Source organism: Gavia stellata, chromosome 22 (genome assembly GCF_030936135.1).
Source record: "Gavia stellata isolate bGavSte3 chromosome 22, bGavSte3.hap2, whole genome shotgun sequence".
Taxonomy (NCBI): domain Eukaryota; kingdom Metazoa; phylum Chordata; class Aves; order Gaviiformes; family Gaviidae; genus Gavia; species Gavia stellata.
Genome location: NC_082615.1, coordinates 2,341,192 through 2,365,025, shown reverse-complemented (window position 1 = coordinate 2,365,025; position 23,834 = coordinate 2,341,192). Strand labels below are relative to the sequence as shown.

The 23,834-nt window shown below is 39.4% G+C and overlaps 1 protein-coding gene across 1 annotated transcript in view; it reads left to right on the top strand.

The window, feature by feature from the left end:
* Positions 1-23,834, top strand: part of MYH10 (myosin heavy chain 10) — a 104,270-nt gene that overhangs the window by 39,005 nt on the left and 41,431 nt on the right. Inside the window, exons 5-7 of the mRNA XM_059828138.1 lie at positions 11,261-11,363; positions 17,446-17,475; positions 21,357-21,449. Coding sequence (XP_059684121.1) covers positions 11,261-11,363; positions 17,446-17,475; positions 21,357-21,449 — 226 coding nt within the window. The remainder of the gene's footprint in view (positions 1-11,260; positions 11,364-17,445; positions 17,476-21,356; positions 21,450-23,834) is intronic.

The following is a 23,834-nucleotide window of genomic DNA, read 5'->3' as shown; positions in this document are numbered from 1 at the left end:
AATTTCTTTGGGATCTGGAAATGCAATGGTAGGGTAGTCAGAAGAGTACGAACGTGCTTTTAGGCTTATGACACGACTGAGCTGATCTATCTTTGGGCTACTCTTAAAAGGGGTGGTCCACTTTCCTTTCCTCTCCCACATAGGCTGTGTGTTTCTGCAGCCTCTTGTGCTAGCATTGGGGGTTGGCAGCCAACATAAGCTAGTTCGGAGAGCGAAGCTGGCAGAAAACTGACCTTGCCACAAAATGATGCTTTTCAGAAGTTTAGTTCTTTGGGTCTGCACTCTCTGGGCTCAGAGGAGTGCTAGCCTGAAGCAGGAGGTGGGAACATGCAGGAGGGGAACCGTCCCTGTTGGTAGCAGCCTGGGGCTTAGCATGGTTCATCTGTGTTGTGAAATCACACCTTGGCTCCATTCTGAAACTGCTTGCAGTTAGCAGTCTTGGGTATAACTTAACGTATTCAATTATCTGAGGGAGAGATGGAAGATACGTGGCTTGCATGCCTCTGACTTGGTTATGTGATCAGTTGACCATAGTCTGTGCCAGTGCATGCCAGCTGCATTGAGGCCATAGTTTGTGAGGATGCCTGCTTCCCGAAATAGCTCGATGGTTAGATTAATTGCTGGAAAGAGACCTGGGTTCAGTTTCCTTCTTGACATGAAGGGATTCAAATCTTCATCTCCTGCTTCCTACAAAAGCGCCTTATCAGACTGTATGCAAGACTGAAGGTGGATCCTTTCAAGCCACACTTTTTTGAACTATGAATGCAAGATTCACAGGGCTTAAGGACACAGAATGAAATACAGTTCTGTAACTAAGATAAAAGATGATCCATTTAACACAGGCTTGTCTAAGTCTGTGGTTCCTGCTCTTAGTAGGACTTCTGTTTTCATGTGATGACTACTTCATGTGCAATGTACAAAACAGCCCTCAAAGCAGGGATGGGATCCCAGAACAAAAAGAAATGCTTTGTTCTTGAGTGTTTGTGGATGTTTCAACAGTATGTGCTTGCCCCAGGTGAATTTTTTTGAAGTAGCTTCATGTTTTGTGCCTATACATGAACCTTGCACTCCTTTACATGGTCAGCTGAGACCACAAAGGTTGGAATGGCAGTGCTACAGGATTTAGTGAATGTCTGATCTGGTCATTTGCAAATTGGAAAGCCTTTAAGCTCTCTTGCCTTCAATTTTGTTATTACCTCACCTGTAAGGTTACCATAAGCTTTTGATCCTTCTGTCCTGAATAGACAATTGAACCCTGTTTTATATCAGTATAGCACACGTCATGAAATATCTGGATCTTGTGATAAGTTCCACATTTTGGCTAGGCAGTTGATAAGCTGCTTGCTGTACATCCATTTGCAGAGATAAGTTTGCTTCCAGATGATGGTGAGGGGAATGGACACACATCCTTACAGTCAGACCTCAGGAGAATGTGACAATATCCATATCCAGTATTGAAGTCTGGAGCTGCTGGGAACTGTTTTGAGTGCCGTCCTAATATTAAGACCCTCAGAGATGGCCCTGAGGAAATCTTTTCTGTTGGACATGTGAAATACTTGGTGACAAATCTACTACTGCATGTAAAATTTCAGAAGATGGTGCTGAGAAGCAGTGAACAATACACCTCCAAAGTATTTCAATACTGTCCTGGAATCATATCACAAAACTAAGTATTGAAACTATTAGTACCATGACACTGGACAAGTTTTGCTACCTTTTAATTCCCTTTCTTGTTTGTACCAGTGTTAAAGGCTACACTTAACAGAAGTGTGGCAGTCTTAATAAAGCTGTGTTTCTGAGCAACAGATTCCAGGCTCTATTGGCTGTCTTGTTGCTTTAACTTGTGTTTCTTACTGAAGTACTTACACAGCAGCATAAAGAAAAACAAGGTTAAAAAGATCAATGTCACTGAATGTGGTTTACAAGGAAATACGAATTTCCTCATAATGTAGACAGATCTGTGACCTCAAAATTATGAACGGTAAGACATCATATCTCCAAACTGGACGTACAGGACCAAAGAACATCCAGTCTAGGTCTTACCTTTTGAGAATATGAAGACACATGATGGGATAGATGCTAGGATCCAAGTTGTTTCTGTTGTCATAAAGTTGAACATCGAAGTTCCAGCATAGCCCAGGAGACCTTGCTGTCTAACCATCAGCACCATTTAAATGCCGACTATAAAAAGGGATAGTAGGGGTTACCAGGCTGCTATTCAGGTTAATAAACACCTTCCTCTTAAAATAAGTTTGTCTTAAGCTGCTTTTCAGCTCTGTGTCCAATTCAGAGAGAAGTGCAATCAAAACCATTTGTATTCCCCTGCATGTATCTTTTGAACAAATAGACTATGAAGACAGCTGCCTGCTGCGGTACTGTCCCTAACATGGTTTCCCCATGAGCTTCATGGGGGAGCTGTATTCTTTTGTCAGGTTTGCATTATAAACTCAGTATTTGACATCTGGCTGGCTGGGATGTTAAATCTTCTTCATGAATGGGACAAGGCCATGGCAATCTCCCTTGTGTAGCAGGCTAAAAGGAGGCCTCATGTTTTGCTCAAGAGTGGGCTACTGTCCAGGACTTGTATTGCATTGCTGATTCTGTGGTGAAGAGTTAAACTGTTTGTTTCCCTTCCGTGCCACTGGTTTTACAAATCTTAGACTAAGGCAGGAATAAATAAGGTGGAAGGAGTGTGTCTTAACCGCACCAGAGGTGGTTTCAGAAACGCCTTTGGCAGTTCATAAAAGGCTTGAGACATCTTCTCATCCCAAACTTGTTGTCTCAGGACCTGGATCACCGGATTGACCCTGATCTTTAGTAGAGCTGAAAGTCCTCAGAATACATTTTCTTTTCCCCAGTAGGAGCGGTTCAAGCCAGCTTGTGAGAAAGACAACATCCCTTGACTTGTGCACTCATCTGAGTGGACAGTTGTGGTGTGCCTGTCATTCTGCTGTCTCTGACTGCCTTGACCATAATTGTCTTTATGTACAGCCTGGAGATAAGTCTCTCCCATTGCTTGATAAAGGTCTGTCTGGTTAGCATCTTCACCTGTCTCTCCCTATCTCTAGTTCATCAAGTTTCCTGGGTTTTTATCCTCCATGGCCTTCAGTGTAGGGGGCCAGATCAGCTCTCAAGTAATAGTATTTGAATGATGCCTTACCAGGTCTCTGGATCTAGCTCTCTTTTTCTTGACAGCCAGGAGTGCTGCTCTCAAGGGCATTCTTAGTTGTAAGATTGGTGCTATTTCAAGCCTTTGGGTTTGGTTTTAGTTCTTCCTCTTCAAAGACCGTCTCTGTGCTTCTTCCAGATGCCTTCCTTTGTTTAGTTCTAACTTAGTGAATGTCTGGTCCATTCACACTTACCTTGGAAAACCTTTAAACTCTTTTGTCTTCAATTTTGTTATTACCTCACCTGCAAGATGACCTTAAGCTTTTGATCCTTCTGGACTCAACAGACAACTGAATCCTGATTCATATCTGGTACACATGGTATTTTTTTACCCTAGGCATGAAAGTGTGCAACTTAAATCTGCTGTTGAGACTTTTGTTGTCTTGACCTGTCCGGATCTTTAGGAAATACCAATCTGTTTCCCTTGAAAGGACTGCAGTTACCTTCATGCAGTCACTAGCCTAGTAAACGGCTAGCTGTGTCCAGGCAAGTCATGAAACTGCAAGGGTGTTATTTAGTGTATTTTCTAGCATAGTTAAACCACTTTTGTAGCTACATTAAAGAATTTCTTATCTCAGGTATTATGTAGACACTTGGAGATTTGTTTACACTTTGCCGCAGGAATAACAGTGCGTAATGGTCCAGGATGGTTCAGCATTTGGTAGAGAGTAGTCATTGTTTGCATGACAGGACAGTATGCAGGCAGTATACCCGTTGAGGGAACATGCATGCAGGTGGAACTTCTCAAGGAATATGGTTTGCTGAGAATTATCTTAATTTTTTTTTTTCCTCAAAGAGAACTGTGCTGAAGAATACTCTGCATTCCATTGAAATGCTGCAGATACAGGCATTCATCTAAACACACTGTGTGGAGTGTGCTAGCCTGATAGATGATGGTTCTCTAAGCATACCTCTAATCACATCTGATTATTTTGAAGGTAGTGGGATTACTTGAAGGTTTCCTGTCTCAACTTCATCACCTGCTGATGTTCCACAAGGAGTTTGGGGTCTGACGTGCCCTAAAGATGAGAATTTTGCGTAAACTGGTGATCTTAGTTAGTAGTATTTTCTCAAAGTCAAATTTAATACACGCCCCCCCCCCCCCCCCCCCCCCGCTGCTGCATTCTCTGGATGCTTGTCTCAGCAGAACATGTTGTCCTTCACCTAACATGGAAGCTGGTTCTTCAGAAGGGTATTACTCAGACTGCCAGCTGATGTGGCTGTCATTCAGTTCTCCAATCTAGACTTGATGATATAGATGACTTCCTGCTCTTGCTGTAGAAATAAGAGTTGTCTCCGAACATAAAATGATTGTCTTCTTCCTTTCTCTTTTTTTCTTACCTTGTGTTCTCTTCCCTTTCCACTCTCCATCTTTTAAGAAACCGAATACAGACTATAGCATTTCTGTGGAGATTAGTTTACAAGGCTTTCTTCTGAGTTAGTGGCATATAATCTTACAGATATTTATGCACTGACTTCCTTTATTCTGATCTTTTTTTATTTGTTTCATTGTGCTCCCTCCCATTTCCCCCAACCACGTCTGTTCTTGTAAATTGGTTTATACTTGAGTCCCAGGGACAGAGTTTGTAGGAGAAACTTTTTGATGAAATTACTTATTTTAGAGAGGCTTTTCTCAGAGTGAACCAAAAGTCATTTTCCCATGTCCAGAAAGTCTCTGTCTGCTCCATGGTATATCCCTGATTTCCTCAGGCAGTAGTGATGTGATTTCTTAGGTGCCCTTTGGCCTTTCACCAACTGAAAAACGCAAATATGTGCACAGGCACGTACACCTGCAGTTCCTGAATCCATTGGACAACTTATCAGACATTGGTGAAAGCCAGATTATTGCCTGGTTAATGATGAGATGGGAGGAGCTGAACGAGCAATAACGGTGATAATTTCTTTTTAGCTTTGAAGTTGGATGGTTTAATCTTGGGATGCTAACCACTAACAAATTGTAAGGTTGCTGGAGCTCTCCATTGCTTTGTAGTTTAGTTCATCAAACTTTCAAATAAAAAGCAAACAAGCAACCCCGAAAACCAGCACTTCTCTGGGAAGCTAGACTTTTAACTAACTTCCATCTAATCGCTCCCCCTTGGTTGGAGTGCGAGTGATAATTTGTTTAGGATGTCCTGTTTGTAAGTTCTCAGTTTGCAGAAAAGAAAGGAAAATATATGTAGTTCCAGCAACTTGGTGTTCTTGCTAGCTTGTAAGTACGCTATCAGCCTGTATTAACCCAGCATCCATAACAAATCAATTACAGAAATGCGGCGCTAACTTTGCAATGCGCACATATCTCACTGTACACATTTTCATTTCTTTAAGATGTGAAGTTGCAATGAACAGCTTTGCAGGCTTTTTTTTTTTTCTTTGAGAAGCTGCAGCTGCTGATGTTTTGCTAAGTTGTGTTGTTTCTCTTTGGTTATTGCTGTCTGCTGATGTTAAATGGGCATGCCAGGCTGTTGGAGGCGATGACCAAGATGAAGAAATTTCTGTTGTGGTATACTAGGAATCTGAGAGATATTCAAACCTTGCCTAGCTTTGTTGTCTTTAGCTGCAAGGCGACTTTTGGAAAGTCAAATATGAAAATGTGCTGCGCTGTGCTGTTTTAAGCTAGTATGTTCTAAATTGGAGAATCTTACCACAAGCTTATGGTATTCTCAAAGCTGAGACTGGGCTTGATAAACAGTCATTTAGCAGATGCTTGCAGCCGTACAAGGATATCTAATCTGAATTGGCTTCAGTAGGAGTGGTGGGGTGTGGAGGGAATAGAGGCTGCTTATTAAAGGACAACAGCAGCAAATACCAAGCATTTTTGTATACAACCTCTGGCTAGAATCCAGCTTGTAACATTCCCTGGACAACTGGTGTTGAGATGATGTGAAGCATCTAGAGAGAAATGAAGGAGCTATAAAGCAGCCTTGTAAAGAGTAAAGCCAATTAGTGACTCTTCTGTGCTAGTCCAAGCTATCTGTTATACCTCTTCATTTCAGAAAATTAGCCAAGTGATTAAGACATCCTTTTAATTACAGGTCTTGACTATAAATATCTGTTAATTTGTAACTAGCAGAAGATCTGCTCAGTTGTGTCTGAGAATAAGTGTCTCTTCTGTTCTTACCAACTGCTGTTGTGAGAAGGACAAAAGACCATTGTTGGGGCTCTTACTTACGCAGTTACTTTCTCCTGCAAACAATTTAAGTGCATACTTTCATGTTTTGGTGCCTTATATAAGCGGCTGCTTTGTATGGAACGAGGAATTGCTGGCCACAGGATCTGTGAGCATCAAGTCAGGATTCCTGTGTCTTGTGAAATCAGACACTGAGGAGAACTTGCCCAGGTGCCAAGGTGGTGGTGTCACTTCTCCTTTGCTGAAGGATCTTCTGCTTCCAGATGGACTTCCTATCACAGGGCTTGTTGCTGATCAGGAATGATAGAAATAGACTGAAACTCCTAGGGCAGGGGGAAGGTTTGAGTGATCCAGGCTCCTAGCAGGGAAAATACTGGCTTGTTTGGTTCGTTTTTTCAGTAACTTGAATCACAAAGATGACCTGCAATGAGATAGATGACACTAACTGCAGCTGACCACCCTCATGTATTCCAGATGCTTATCTTCACAAGTATTGTTAGTTTGCAGTAGGGACTTTGTGCATAGGTAACAAGAGGAAGAAAAGTCTCTCTTTTGAATTTCAAAACTTTGTTTGTACACATGTTTTTGTGTCCTTCTGTCTTATGTGACTCTCAGCACTACAGTTTGTATGTCCTGCGTGGCCCCTGATATGCTGGTAATAAATTAATGGCTAGCTGGGTGGTGGCAGAAGGGTGCCTGTCCTTGCAGTGGCCCTTCAGTAAGCAAGTTTTAAACTAATTTGACTTCCCTAAAATCCAGAAACTCATCTGCCAATTCAGGAAGAGGTGGTGTTGCCTTGTCCTGCCATACTGAGTGCTGTAACTATTGCAAGAATACATGTAGATGCTTCAAACCTGCTTGATGATACGAAAAGCAACTGTTTCACTACTGTTTTCCTTTAGAACAGTGTTTCCCCTTAGAATAGGTCTTTCCCAGGCAGGTGTTTGACCTGTTCATAGAATGGTAACTACCATTAAAAGTGGGCCGTATGGGAAGAGCACACTGCTCTCCTGGAAGTCAGAGGATGGGCTTCCATTCCTGGCTGTTGCCTGTTTGCTTTGTGACCTGTGAGTCGTCTCCTGCTATGTTTGTTTTGCCTGTTTTCTAGATGGCAATCTATTCAGCAGAGGAAATGCGTTTTACTTAGGTGCAAGATTTGGGCTCAAGTTGCTCAGGGAAAAAAATTGCAGCTGGTTGAGAAGGCAGTCACTGATTTTTGCTAACCAAATTGTAGCTGAGATAAATTTGCCTGAAGAGTACTTTCCTTTATTGAAAATGACACTATAGTTTTACATGCAATGAATTTTAAACCATGTAAAAACTTTAAAGTGCTCATGCTAGCTAAGCTTTTCCTATTTTAAATGTGCTTGAAGCTGCTTCAAAGCAGAAGCTTTGCTGCTCTAGGGAAAAGCGCTTTAACTCTAGATCCTGCATACATTTACCAGTGATTGTCAGATTTTCTTTGACCTGTCTCTAACATAGTTTGTAAGGGAGAGATCCTTTAGTTAATTGATGAAATAACCTTATACCTCCATCTTGAGGCTGTTGCTAAAGATGGTTTGCTTACTTGGATGCACCGTTTGACATAGCCCATGGCCTGAGTTGATATAGCATTTCAATTCAGTCTCATAAGGTTGTGTTTCTACTGGTAGTGGAATTGAGGTTGAAATAAAGGAGGTGAAATTATGACCCTACTGAAGTCATTAGCAAAGCTGCCATTGACTGAAGTAAGGCTAGGATCTCAGCCAAGGGTTTTAGTTGTTTAATTTATGGTAACATATTAATTCAGTTGTATTAAAACAAGGTTTTGAAAAAGTTAATCTTTAGCTTCGTGATACCATCTCCATTCCATAAATATTGTACATAGAGTTACTAAGTTTACCTTTTTTGGGCAGGGTGATAGAGGTAGAAGATTTTAATTTATTTTTATAATTCATGCATTTGCACTCCTGGGAAAGAAGTAAAGTATGCAGAAGTCATTATTTCTGTAAATGAAAAGGACTTTATCCTAAATCTTCTAATTCTTTTATAGTATATGGCAGCAGAGCTATCTAACACTGCATCCTGCAGGAAATATTTGGCATACTTGTAAGCTCCAGGGAGAGGAGAACTGGGATGATAACATCCATTAGTGTTGCTTTTGAATGAGAACTTACATAAAGACTTTCTCTAAAAAACGCGCTATTAGATTTAAGGGCTTTTTAGCAAAAGGAATGTATTGCAAGCATTTGACCTTCCTGTACTGTATGAGGCTTTACTGCTGTGTACTCCAGAAAAGCCTGTTTGTTAGTAGACTTTTCTAAAACTGTGTGCTGCCCTTTTAGAAGGTTGACATCTGGACTGTATTTATCGTAGTACTTTCTTTTTTCAATGGATGTGTCAGAGTAGATTTTCCTTCTTTAATATTTAATAAACTTTGTTTCTGGATTTGACAGAAAAGATGATTTATCTAGTTTTAAAGGCACAGCTAATAAATAATGTGTTCCCAAGCTCTGATGACAATAAGAACATATTGTATTGTTTTAAAATGTAAACGTTTATTTTGCTGTACTTACTTTCTTACTTCTCTTGCTGGAATAGTTTTAGCATTAAGCATATTTTAATATACATGCAGAAACAGGCAAGACTGCTTTTATTATTGCTTATAGTCATGAATTATGTTAATGTAAACACTGCAGTAAAAGGGAAACTAGAAATAAAGACTAATTGGGAAGCAAGAATTGGCATCTGAGGTCTTTTTTGCTGCTTATCAGTCTTCACATTTGCCTTTATGCAGTGACTCTGGGCTGGGTAGAAACGGGATTTTTCATTACGAGTCCAAGTGTGTTGTTCCACTTGTAGCGGTCCTGAAGTACACCCAGTTTCTGTGTTGCATATTGATGGTATCTTGGCAAAAAGGAAACCCAGTTATCCATTAGCCAATTCTCAGAGTAATCTTCTTTGTAACCAGCTCTTCAGGTAATACATTCCAAGTTTTTTTTATGCAATGAGCAAAGCTAGCGTGGTCAACAAGTTTCAAAGGAACTACCCTCTCTACCTCCAGAAAGTTTTGAGTAATTCAGTACAGTGATTTCTCATCTTTCATATTCTGTATTATTTTCCAATGATGTTTGTGTTATTATGAGGGAAAATGAAACATAAATGGTTTTCGACAGAATGAAGTAGCTGCTTCTGAGCAGCAGATGCCATCAATAAAACCAGGTGTCTTGGTTAACCCTCCAGTATTGCAGCTCACAATTTGGTAATGAGGCTGTGATAAATATCCTACAGCTTGTCTGCAGAATCATTTTGTTGAGTGTTTTCAGGAAAACATTTTCTGCCACCAAACCTAGGGGCTGATACTGTTCTCTCAGGTCAAACAGATGAGCTGTTTCACCCAGACCTTGTACCTAGCTCTGGTAGGCTACTCTTCCGTGATGAGTTTGCTAAGCCGCTGTGAGTGAGCTATTTCAGTCCCCATCACTTCTTGCTCATGAACGGCCACATGCACACACTCCATCTCTTAGCAAGAGGTCATCTCTGCTAGTGCAGTTGTCCTGTGGGGTTTCCATGATTTAAGAGGATTGGGAGGTAAGAAGAAACGAGATTGTTTTAGTTCTTTTTGAAAATCTGGGGTAATATCCTTTCTGTAGTTAAAATTTCAGGTGCTATATTGTCCCCTTTTTGCAGATGTTAAGTGTAATGTGACGATAGGGATGCTTATAAGCTGCCTATCTGATCAAGGATTGCAGGTCTGAAGGTACTAAATACCTAAGTAAATGTAGACTAGCTACACAACTGGGGTGTGCAGCATGGTGGAGGAAGGTATTTGTGAAGAATGTGCAAAGAATGTGCTTAAATACCCCCTTGGTGAACTAACATTTCCATTATAAATATACACAAAATGTGTACTTGTCATTCTTGCAAAGTAGTTGGCTTCTGAACTTTAATTTCTGAACAACTGTTGAATGACAGAAGTACTTTCACTCTTTCCATGCAAATCCCCATAATAAAATCCTTTTTAGCTTCAGAGTTGCTAGTGGCAGTCGCTCTCACTTGAAATGGGATCTTTCTCCAGTAGTTTACTGCTATTGAATCATGGCTAAGTTAGACCTGGTAATCCCTTTGTGTGGATTTATTTGAACACCAGACCTAGGTTTAAAAAAAAAAAACCTGTAGTAACATCATTTGTGATTGCTGTGATGTGAACTTGGTCACATTTCCTGCCCAGAATATCCCATATGTAAACCTTGCAATAAATTTTGTCTAAACATGTTCTGCTTTAATTCTGCCTCTGTCTTAGCACATGCACATTTCATTTTTATCTTTATTGATCTGTGTACTGTACCATTCTGCAGTAATAAATTCATTTCTTAATGAATTCTTGTAGCCCCGTGGCCATAAATGTATTTTTAAACTAGCTAAGAGTCTGAGATGAGCAGTGCAAAGAATGTTTGTTTAAAATGTGTTTTACTTTACTTTGAAACTGGCTTCCAAAGATACTGAATGTTTCCATCAATGTAGTAATTCTCATAACCAGCTCCTGGAATATAAAATACATTAAAATGATGCTAAATATAAAAGTGTGTGTATATATATCTCATGACTTAAAAAAAAAACACCTAATATGTATCTGTACTCTGAAAAATGCTGTCTCTGGCTTTGTGATCAAGGCAAAGGACAAGTCTGTTTCTTGTTACTTAAGGTAACAAAAGAATTTAGGCATATAGTCAAAAGCTTTTAATCAAACTAATGTTACGCATTGTATCAACATCTTAATGCTAAGGAGATCTTTAGGATGAAGAAAGTATTTTAAACAAATACCATGTAGTTCCCTGCAACACCAGTGCTTTTGGTTTTAGATGGTTAGCGGAGGTCTGTTGTGTAGTCAAAGCCATAAATGGAATTAAATGAGGTTGCTATAAACAAAGGATTGATAAGTTGTTTAAAATTAATTTTGAGGAAAATGTCTGAAATGTTTTGCAGAGGTGAATCTGGTGCCGGGAAGACTGAAAACACTAAGAAGGTTATTCAATACCTTGCTCATGTTGCTTCCTCCCATAAAGGAAGAAAGGACCATAATATTCCTGTAAGTTGGGATATTTTCTCATTTGTTTATTGCTCTTCTTGAAAACTACCAACTTTGCATTAAAAAACCACAACTTTATTAAATATAAGCCATAATGTAATCCACATAATTTTGTCTCAACTGTTATTTTCTCTTCTGTAGTGGGTGAAATGAGCAGTTAGATCAAAATTTCCAGTTAATGTTAGCTGTTTAACTTCTGTTGTGAAATTAAAGGTTTTATGCAAACACTGTAACTAGAAACAGTATCAAAGCTTTCTGATGCAGTAAACCCCAGTTTTCAAAAAATGTAACTAACTTGGGCAATTCTTCGTGAATTTAGTTCCCACTAGATGCAGTACTATATTTGCAAACAAGCTTTCTGTTCTTTCAAAAATTAACTTGTATATGGGAGAAATCATCAAGCTTAAACTCCTGGAGACTTTCTATATCTAGAAGTCAGCAGCTGATAAAAAGCTCAGATTTTATTATATTACAAACAAGAGAGTATACACTTCTATGTCAGAGAATCTTGGGGTTTTTGGTAACTTGTCACTATCTTTGTATGTAGAACATTCTTCCGATTTACTGCCAGACTTCAAAATTTGCACAGAATTTTTAGCAATTCTTTGCTTTAAATATGAATGGGTTTGAATATCTGTTGCTATGAACACTTGGATCTCTTTGCAGTGAAGTATTAATTCAACTTTGCTACAAGCAAGTGGCTTGCTATAATCAATGCTGGCGTACGCTTGCTTTTCTCCAGCAGTACCGCAGGTGTGCCTGGTGGTTGTAAGCTTTCATATTATCAACTGATGTAGCCGCAACGATTTCTGTAGTTTCTAGTGCATGGCACTTACCGTTAAGACATTCTTGAATGTGTCAAGACTCAAACTCCTGGAAAAACAGGAGGTGACTTTTGACCAATCTGTGAAGGAAAAAAAAGGCAAGGATTTGAAGTGGGAGAGGAGGAAAGATTGCTCTGCAGGTAGAGTTGGAGAAATCTAGTTAAGAGTATGGGGAAACTCCAATCTTTGCTCTAATCAAGAGCAAATAACATGACCTTGTGCGCTGATACTTAATCAAACTGTTGCTGATTTATCACACAGAAAAGATCAAAATGAGTCTTTCTAAATATTTATCGTGCAGTCTGAGCATGCTGCAGGTTGCATCCACATCAGTTACAGGCCTTAGAAGGGAGTTTTTTTATGATTGGAGTGTCAGCAGTATTAGGTGTATGTTCATGGCATTGTCTTGTGTGTTGGGAGAAGACGTGGCTCTGGGGAATGCTATTTAGAACATCATCCATCAGAATTGGTTTTTGGTGTAGGTTTTGATTTATGAATATTCTTGGCTTTACTGCTGTACAGCCTTGAACAAAATCAGCATTTTTTTCAATTTCTGCAGGGGTAAAATTGCCTACAGCTTCTTGGGGGAGAAGGGAATTATGCAGAGAAGGGAATTGTGCATAGTTTGTACCAAGTACTTCTAAATATACTATTGAAAACTTGGAATACCTCAGGTTGAGAGAAACTTCTGGAAGCCTCTTGTCCAGCCTCCTTTCAAAATGTACCTCCCTTCAAAGTTAGATTATATTGCCCAAGACTTTGTAAAGCTGAGGTTTGAAAATCTTGAGGGATGGACATCATGCAACCTCTCTGCAAACCTGTTCCAGTGCTTAACCACTTGAAACCCTATTTTTGGTTGCTTAAAAAGTGCTCCATATTTGTTTGGCCTTTCTCATGCTGCGTTTCCATGAGTGCTTTGTGCCAGTACCTCTGCTAAAAGAAGTATGGCTTTTTGAGCTTTGCCATTGTAATCGTTCCTGTGACCGCTCACTGGGCTTGGAGACTGATGCAGGTTCAAACTAGTGTTTTTAAAAAAGTCCATCTGGCTTTCAACAAAACAAGTTTTCTCCATTGTTTATTGTGTGGCTGCATAACTGGTAATAAGTGAAGGCACAGAAAAGAAAGGGGAAAGCTGGCGTGGAAAATGTCAGTGAAGGGAAGGATGAGTTTCCCTTTTTAATGCAGTGTTGGCTAATTCCATTTAATTCGCTGGTTGAACTGCAATTTAATTCTCCACTTAACCAGTGTGATCAAATGGGATGGTGGTGTTCATCTCAAAAGGGTTTTGAAGATGGTTATTGTAATCAGCTGCTTCATAAACCATCGATGACTGTCATGATGAAGACTGGAAAAGTTTTTATCCTTTGTAGAACATAATTTAGGCACAGTAAAAAGAATAGTGTAGTGTCCTGAATAAAAGTTTAATACTTTGATCGTGCACTTCATTCAATGCAGTACCATAGTAAGCACCGAATTAAGCATATGTTTATGAAAAATGCAGAATGTATGTGTAACCAAACCAGTTTTGAAAATACAGATGACTCTCCCTTCTTCTGTAACAATCTATTTATATATTGCAAACAAAGTTTGTCTCACCTACACACCTAACACTCAAAAGTTAGGAAGTGTCAGAATTCGGTTTATTTATGCAGCCCTAGTTTGCTCCTGTTCACATATGCATTAGAAAACTGTAGAGGGCTGGTGGTGATCCATAGTACCCATCTGTACAACCTTTGCATTATCCTGTGCACAGAGGAGGTGCTAAATGGGCTTGCTAATAGACTGCTAGTCATGGATTTATTTTTATCCATCCTGTTACTAATTATCAGTGACATGCATATTATTGAGGCTGTTCTAAATACTGTATGGATTTTTTTATGAAGCAATTTGTTTGCTGGTGAATGAATAATTATCTTCTCAACACTGTTCTGAAGCCTAGGGTTAACTTTGTCTGTTTTGCCTGCTAGAGTGCTGTAAAAGTGTTACAAAAAAAAAAAAGGTAGCCCCTGGTTTGACACCTCAGGCCATGGCCAGAGTAGCACTGATATTCTGCCATGTCACAGATGCTCACCAAGTACATTCTCCAGCAGTGCTGATTGTGAAATGCTCGGCTTAGTGAGGAGCATCACGTAGGAGCTCTGCCCTTGCCTTCGAAGCCCTCATCATGTTTGGCATTCAGCTGCTTGTCCATGAGACTTTTCTTTCCCAACAGTCCTCTTTCCTAACAGCTAGTGACTGTGCGCCTGCAGAGGAGCCTTGCATAGCCCTTGGCATGTCATCCTCAGACAGTGGTCCTGTGGGAAATGGAGTCAATAACACATTGTAACCACAGAGGGTGGTATTACAGTGCTGAACAGCCTTAATACTAGCATTTTCTAATTTTTGAGTGTTTGAATCTGTAGCCACACTGCCTCATTTCCTGTTTAATCCCAAGGAATGTTAAAGGTATTGTCTTGGGCACTGTGCTAGGAAGTGTGGGTAGGTGGTGATGGTAAAAATGTAGAAGAGATGCTTTAGTAATTGTGGAACTTGGCAGAGCGAGGTGAGACTAAGATAGTTCCTTAAATCAGGAATAAAGACTGGGCTTTCTAGAGCCAAGTAATGGAGGGGAGGGAGAAGTGCTTGGCAGTGAGTTAAAACACAGGCTCATCTAAACACTGAAGGTGGGATGGAAGTGAGCCTGCATCCTTGAATGAAGTGTGCTTGGTTGAGTGTCAGAACTGACACATATACAGTCCTAGGTGGTGTGTAGCAAGGGAGAGAAGATGGAAGATACCTATTGTAAATGACTGAAAGCTTTAGCCTCACATAAAGCAAATTTAAGCTCTAAAGAATTTGGGGGTAGTGGGGTGGTAGTGTTAAGAAGTAAATCTGCATGTTTTGCCTGCACCAAGTGTATGTTTTGCCCGCACCAAGCATATTGTTGTTTATTCAGTTGTTAACTGTGCCATGCATGGACCAGCTTTATAAAGGCAACTGCTGTGCTTTAGCTCAGGCATCTCAGACCAAAGGTGACCCACACTGATATCTGTTGGTCTGGTCAACTATCCCATGCTCCTGGGCCATACATAGGAAACTCTCACCTTATTATTCTTCTGTATGCTCAGGAGATGTGGGGAAAGAAGGATATTTAGAATTAAAGGAGAGAAAGAGAACAAAGACAGGTAACTGATGAACATGGGGAGGAGGCAGATGTGTCTAGAGAGGGTTTTGGGCAGGTTAAGCAAGGAGGGAGGAAAATGAGACTTCTAAACTGCTTAGCTTTGTGGCTCATCACTCCCATATGCACTAAGTGAGATGGGAAAGAGGAAAGAATGAAATGGTGTCGTTAATGCCTGTGTTAGAGCTGCTTTAATATGGTTAAGTGGTGAGTCTTTATTCTGACTCTTGGGTTCTGCTTTGATTTACAAACTTCGTGGGTTTGGATGGGGAGAGAAGTCAGTTCAAAATATAGAAATAATTTAAAAAAAAAAAATAAAAATTGCATACATGGCTTTCCAAAAGAAGGAAAAAAGCTGGTTGTCACTTACTGCCCAGGAACTGCCATGAACTTCCGTGCTCTACAGGCTGCATGAGGATACTCTCAGCTGTTCTTGTAGACTATGGACATACCTGGACCCTATTCATGGTCAAATACATTAAATCAGCAGATGTTTTCAATCATGGTAGTATGTGAAGTAGTTAAGTTCTATAAATATCTGCTGTCTCCACTTCCAGTCATCCTGGTACTATGTACCTCTGGTTCAGGTGAACGGAATTAGACTTTTGTTCATTTCCCCTCTCCCCAAAGCCTTCCCACCCCAAATCCCCTCTATTTTCACTAAAATCCAGCTTTCACGGTGGTGCCATTTTAAGCTTCAGAAATAATTACTGGTACTTTCAGGTTAATGATTGCTTTCAGTGACTGCATTTGCCTTTGTAGCTGGAATGCTAAATTGCTTAATTTGTTTTATTAATTTCAAAAGAAACATAATTGGTTTTGAAGTACAGGATCTTGGGTAGACTCGCTCAGACTGGAGCTCCCCTTAGTGAGGATTTCCCAGATGAGCTTTAACTGCCCTAATTTAAACACAGAGAAATTAAATATGTGTCTGATTATGCTCAGTTCCGTTTCTAGTGAGGACAGAAGTGGACACCCCGAGAAAGCAGTTCATCTTGTCTGAAGATAAGCAAATGAAATGCCTCCTAGGTTCCTAGGTGTACCTGCCCTTCTCCAGTGATTACAGGAGGAGTGGTAGCTTCATACGGAAACATCTAACCTTTTTTTAGATGCCCGAGTTGTTTTCTGAACAGGTATGATGCAGCTTTGCAAAATTCACATCACTTAGCTGAATAAGCCAAACCTTTGCCAGCTGCTTTACAGACCTCTGTCAAAATCTGTTATTCTGCACTAAAACAGTGCTAGTTGTTTAAAATAATAGACATAAACAGAGGAAGTGTGCATCTGGCTTGGTATGAAAATTTCTTGGTGTGTGTGTCACCACAATATTTTCCCCCAGGCTCCCTGGTGTGAAACTCGAGGTTATTAAACTCGCAGACTGAGCCAAGGAAATAATAATGGAATAAAAAATTTCTGTGTTTCTACAGAAACTATGTGAATTTGAATTTTGAGGTTTTTATTTTACTTTATTACAGTTATGTTTGGTTTACCTTTCTTCCTGGCAAAATTTGAGGGTTTTCCAGTTGCTTAAGATTTTGCTTCTCTCCTGGATGGTCACTCTTGAAAGAAAGAGACAAAAGTTTTATCTCGATTGTAGGTTTGCATTTCTTAAATACTTGGAAGTACTGTGCAAAAACAAAACCCCAAACTCCTTAAGTATTGCTTTCATCTTGGTTCTTTCATAACCTTTTTGATTTTTGAAGAATAATGATCATCTTATCCATACAAAACCACGTGGCAGGGACTAAGGCTGTAGAGAAAGCTACTCGGTGGTGTCGGTTTATTTTTTGTTATTGTTTGGCAAAACTGTGGAAAGCAGTGCACAACTAATTAAACTGTTGCCCTTTTTCCTTGCTGCTCAAGGTCCATCTGTCATCTTGTGTGTTATTTGGAATTAGTTCTTTGCATAAACACAGGTTTTAGTATTTTGTGCATGCAGTGACAAGCGAATAACTTCTTTTCTAAAATAAATCTAAACCGTTTCTATGAAGTGAGTATATAGTTAAACTAAACCTACTGACATTAATAATTTGGGATGTAACTTGCAGCTGGAATGCTTGCTTGCTAACATATGCGTTTGTTTGTTTGCAATGAACAGCCCGAATCACCTAAACCCGTGAAACATCAGGCAAGTGTTTTTCTTTGTTTTTAAAGTTATGTAGGCAAACTGATATATATTCTTCTATTTTCTGTCAATTTGTATTTATAACATATGGGAAATCCTGTAGAGGTATACAGCTAATACTAAACTTTGTAAATATTTAACTGGCTTTGAGAGAGCGGACTAGTGAGCAGCTTACAAGTTCCTCAGCATTGCAAAGCACTTATCACCACTTTAAAGTGATGTTACTCTGTCCTGAAGCAAAAGGCTCCCGCTCTTCCTAGCTGACCTTCTCCAATGTGCTGTGTGTATACTTGGTTAATGTGCTGCTGAGAGAGTGCAGAACACTTTTTAAATATTAAACAAAGTACTAAATAAGAGATTAATGGACACTACAAAAATCTTTTGATTAATGTACTGTTTTGTCTGAATATTTTTATAGCTTCTCAAGTAACCTGATAAAGACTGCTCTCAGGGTAAAAGGCTTGACATAACTAATCGTCTTCTGAAATCAAGTGTTTCCCCTGACTTTCTAGGATAAGTGGTGTGAGTGTTGTGGTATTTGTTCAGAGTTGCTGCCTGAATTAATGTTTGAGCTTCAGCTGCTCTTATTCCTCAGGTTGGCTGGAGCCGCCATGCAGATAACGCTACTCCTTTCCTGCTCCCCTAATCCCTCTCTTCCTGTGGGCAGCAGTAGTCTGTTCTAGACCTCCTTCTTGTACGAGAGTAGGAATTGCAGTACTCCCAGCGCTATGGAGAGTACTTGTGAAGGAGCAGAAAGAGGAGGGTTAGGTGGAAGGTGAGGGTAAGACTATGGAAAGAGATAAACAATTGCTGCCATGTGTTATGCAAAATAAATGCTCCACTCTCTAACCTGAGATGGTAAGTGGTGCTGCTTTTGTCAGGGGCACAAGCTTTTAAACAAAGAAAAGGCTTTGCAACAGCTCCGTATGTTGTAACCAAGGCTTGGTAACTGAAGAAGCTACCATGAGTTAATTTAGCTGATTGTATTCTTCCCCTTCCGTTTTTCCGAAAGCTGACTGTAGTGCAACTTAAACTGTAGTGGAAAGGAAAATAATAAAAGAAACTTCAAGTTAGGGCTGGTATATTGGAAGCAAAAAGAAATCACATGAACAGCTGTGATGCCTTTGCTAGTGTGTGGTAACTTGTTAAACCTCTGTAACCCAATCGTGCGTCTAAGCCCATGGTCTCATTTTCAGAAGTTACAGACATTCTTAGTATTTAACCTAATCCTCCCTTCTTGTAAACCTCAGTCAATTCTAAGCGTTTTTCCTAAAATATTTCTCTGTTCCAAAAATAGACGGAGCAGTGTTTAGTTTAACCCTCCTTTTGCTTAAAGTTAGCATGTCAGGGTTGAAATAAACCGTTTGTTGGCAAACATTTTAAATGCATCAGTGGAAACATACTAATCCAGAAGTGTTGATATTGCATAAACCATAATCATTAACATTTCTGTTTCAATGTCATTTTGAACTACAGAGTGGATCCCTGTTGTATGTGAGTAGCACGTAGCTTTCCCTGCCTCACCCAGGCTTCACAATGAACCAAATCACTGGGATGCTGGTTTTTCTGAAACTGAGACAATAACTTGTCCTTATCTTAATGTTGCCCTGCATGAAATTTTGCATGACTTCCCTTTTTCCACAATACTGTGATACTGCTTTTTCCAAGTCCTGTTTAGATGCATATGCAGGAGATAATCCTATAGGCCAAATTTACACTCTTTCCAAAACACTGAATGCTTCTGAAAGAGAGATTTGGTTTTTGGCTGTAAAGCAGTCCATCTAAAAATGAAAACTACTAAAATCAGAAGCTGTTTAACATAGTGTGAGAGGTTTGGTGTTTCTTAGTGATGGCTACAAGAAGTCTACTTCCGAGTTCAAACCACAGAGGCTGGCTAGGCTGTGATTGCTCTGTTTGTTCTCACGGTTTTCACCTACATCTGAGGACCCAACTGAACATTTTCTTCAAATCCTCAGAAATGATTGTAAAAATGAGCTACTAAAACTTTTGCATTCAGTTGGAGAATTCGAGTAATATTATTCTACGATGCATTGCAGAAGTTCCTCTGCACAAAACCAAATGAAGATTGTGGCACACAAAGCACTTTAAAGCATGGACGAAGTGTGCCTGCAGTAAGATGCTTTCAAGTGGCACAGCAATGTTCTGTGGAGGAGTCAAATTTGAAATCAGTGTGCTTTCTTTTCCAGAATAGCTAGAATTTGAAACATAAGCTGTGACGTGCTTGCTGTGTTTAGCATACGTAATGTGGTTTATTTCAAGCTGTGTACAGCATGGTAAGCAAGCTTCTCATTTTTATACCTGGTTGTCTTAGCAGGAGCTGACAGCATGATTGGGAGAGGGGAATGGGAGGAATGGTGGGAGCAAATACTTTCCCACTATCTGATGCCTTTACGTAGGAAATATTTAGAATAGAAATTGCAGGTGTGCATATAGTGGTTATAACACGGATCCAGTTTTTCTCTGATTTGTCAATTTAAAAGTGCTCCTGAGAACTGTAATGTTGGCAGACCTGACATATAGTGCATAGGCACTGTGGCCTGAGTAGTGTTCAGTGTGCTCTGGGCTAAGACTCGCACATTTATTTCTTTTTTAGTTACTTCAGAATTCAGAGACTATGTAGTCCCAAAGGGAATATATTTGGAAGTAAACAAGTTCTGAGAGGATAACTTGAGGTCACATTAAAGAACGGGCAGCCATTAGTTTCCAGGAGGACTTGAAATATATTTCACTATACAAATAAAAGCCTCTTAGGTGTTAACTAGTGAATTAAAAAAATTCCTGTGTAAGAATTGACCTCATGTGGAAGCCTTAAGAGACTTATGTTTCCCTTTCCTTTATACTCAGTCTGGGGCCTTTATTCATCTATGCTATAAATAATTGGAAAAAGCAGGTTTATGAACACAAACATCAGTTTTTGAGACTACATTCCAGACAGCTTCACTTTCTTTTTTTTTTTTTTAAAAACCATCCTTCAGAGCAGGAAGACAATATCATGTTTTCCTATGTACATACATGCCTCCTGGGCTCATGGATGCAGCACAGACTTCTTTTGTTACCAGACCTCCTCATGGACAGCAATTGTAAAGGCTGTTGTGCAATTTCTTTAAGATAAGTACTTTGATTTCTACATCCATTGGCTTGAACTTAGAAATGTTTTAAAAAAATGCATTAAACATACTGAGCAACATTGGCTGAATTGAGCAATTTGAAAATGATCTTTGTATTTGGTGATGCTCAGTTCCTATTATGCCATTCTGGCATGCTTCTCGGGTCCATTCAGGTCAGAGATGTTGCAATGGTATGAATGTTCGGCTGATTGAAAGTGAGTATTTCACTGATTTAAAAGTAAGTTTGAAAATAGGCATTCTAAAGTAGCTATATTGTCAAATCACTAAGCAGGAAGTTTAAGAATAACCTTGCACTAAAATCTTAAAACAGTTAAATTAGTTTTTCCTCTTAAGCACTCAAAGTCTGTGCCTAATTTCATTAGCCCTAAATGTGAATTTTCTTTTCCATGTTCAATGATTTTCAACATCCATTAAGTCCTATTTGGTCACTGCTCTGTTTGTGTGTGTGTGTTTTTTAAAAAAAGGCAAAAAAACAACCAAGCAAAAAAAAAAAAAAAACAAACCCAAAAACCCCACAACAAAACAAACAAGAAAAACCAAAACTGCATTCTTCACTGGATGGAGGAGACTATCAGCGGATTTAGAAGTGAGGGGAAAAATAACCCCCTTCTGAAGGTGGTATTACTGCCACAGCCTGGGTAAAATGACTGTCAGGAAGAAGCGGGATGCAGGAACCCTTAATGGCCTATGCACTCTGCTTATGTCTGTTTATTTCTCTGTTTGTGTGATTTTTAGGGGGAGCTGGAGCGTCAGCTTCTTCAGGCAAATCCCATTCTGGAATCCTTCGGGAATGCAAAGACAGTGAAAAATGACAACTCCTCCCGCTTTGTGAGTTACACCTTTTCTCTTTGGAGTCTGTAAATCTGGATTACTCTTTATGGAGAAATTCCGTTTTTAGGAATTTATCTAATTAGTATCAGAGCTTTCTTTGTTCCCTTTCCTCCACAAATTCAGGTTCTACTTCTGCATTGTGTTGGGGTCACTGAAGATGCATCCTCACTGCCTCTTGGCAAAACTTGCTTTAATTTTATCCAGTTTCTAGCATCAACCATCCTTGAACTGACAGTAGTGTATAACAAATATAACTATACTGCAGAGCTAAACTGTGTCTTGGGTGTACAAATTACTACTGAACTCCTATAAAGTATGAAGAAGTATGGTATCAACATGGAATTTGGCTAAATATGTAGCCTTCTTGTCAACAGCTGTGACTTTATCAATTGATTGGTTTAGAGAGAACATCCACCATTTTTAAAAAAGCACAAAACTTGCATATAAAAACCTCTCTAAATTTCCACGCCCTTCTATCTGACTGACTTACTGAAGGAAAGTCAAAAAGACAGTATGACTTATGCAAGGTGTTGGGCACTCTTGTAGCTAGTTGATGTTTTTGTTGGGTCAGTGCCTTCTGTTCACGTACTGTTTCGGTGGCAGATAACCACTTTTGTGTTCCATTATTTTAAAAGTAGTGGTGGAACTCGGAAGGAATAGCTATTTATCACTTCTTAAAGCTTCCTTTCCTTTGAAGGAAAAAAGCCATCTACTTCAGGGGAAAGATGTTTTTAGTACAACTTTAAAACTGTATAGGAGGTATTAAATCTTTTTTTTTCTTGTGAGAACAAAACTAAAATTTACAGAACAAATGAAAGATTTCTTGGCTGCCTTGACGTTTCAGCAGTTGCTTGGATTCATAACGTATGAACTCGGCTCCAGTGATAAGGAGTCCGGAAAAACTGTATGACTAAATCCCTTAGTCTTTTCAATCAAGAAGGGAGAGCAGAGTACTGTAGATATTCAACTTTGATAATTTTATAGCCACATTATTTACAATATTGCTTTATGCTTATATATATTGGGTATAGGATTTATAATATCAACAGGTTTCACTGTGCAATAATTCTACTTTGTTACACGTCTTGAATCCATCAAAGATAGTACTAATTCAATGAGGATGCTTTTTTCCTAAAAGATGTTAGCATCTGGTTTGTGTTACATTGAAGTCTGCATTGCCATCATGAACATAATCACTCAGATGGCTCCAGCTCTATTTTTATAAAGGAGCAAGTATAATGCACTCCAGATGGTGTCATCTCATGCAGAAAAAATAATCTTTAGTAACAACCATTTTAAAACCCAACTTAAAAAATATATATCCTCCCACAAAGTGAGAAGTGCTGTTGTTTAGCCCATACAGGCTTGACAGTCTTCACTAGGCAGCGTGAGGATGCCAGCCTGTTCCCTCCTTGCTCACAGTACCAGATAGGACTGAAATAAGGCTACTGTCAAATTTTTTTTTTCTTTTTTCTTCTACCAAAGGTGGTGTTCCCTTGTGTTTCAGGAAACAAAGTCTCTAGTTTGCAGTGCATAGGAGAGGGGGCTTGCTGGGTTCGTATTGCAGAACTAAATGCTTCCTTCTGATGTGGTTTTTACAAAGCCTCATACTTGGTGCTATAATGATAGTATAAAAAGAATTCAGTTGTTAGAGACTGTAGTGGTGGTCATCTAACTGATAAATTAAAGATTTCATAGCAGAATTTGCCAGTGCTAGCTAAAAGGTTGTATTAATATTTTGCTTTTAAGAAGATGAACTATGTAAGTGACCTCTCTGGTGTAGACTTCAGTGATGACTGAACTTTGAAGCAGGGAGCATGTGGGCCCCCTATTCTGATGTGTCAGCTTGTTTAATGACTGCATTTCCTCTCAATTATTTTTGTTCATGGAACTGGTATCTTGACAGCAGAAATTAGATAACTTTTAAGGATGGAACAGAGTAAAGTGGTTCTGAATTATATCAGAAAAAGCCACTGACTAGACCTTATGTAATGCTTCATGTTTGTTTTCACATGTAACATGGCAAATTCAAGCTGTGTCATTCTAAGAAGGTTCTATGGTACCTGTTCTGAGTAAAAAGCTGTCAGCCATCATTCTTGACATGCTAGTGCTGACACATGCATTATATATCTAGTCTGTTGGTTGAATTTCAGTAAAGTATTAGTTCATTCTTTGTGACAGTTATAAATACAGCTTTCTGGAATTTTTACGGAGCAAAAAAGTATAAATGCTTCAGTTACAAGCTGAGCTTGGAGTGTTCTGTTTCTTCATACTCAGAAATCTGAGTTCAAGTGCTGGTCCCTGACAGGGCATGCTTGAAAATGAGCCTTGTTCCTTGATGCCATCATTTTAGTGCCGCTGGCTTTCCAACCAAACTGCAGA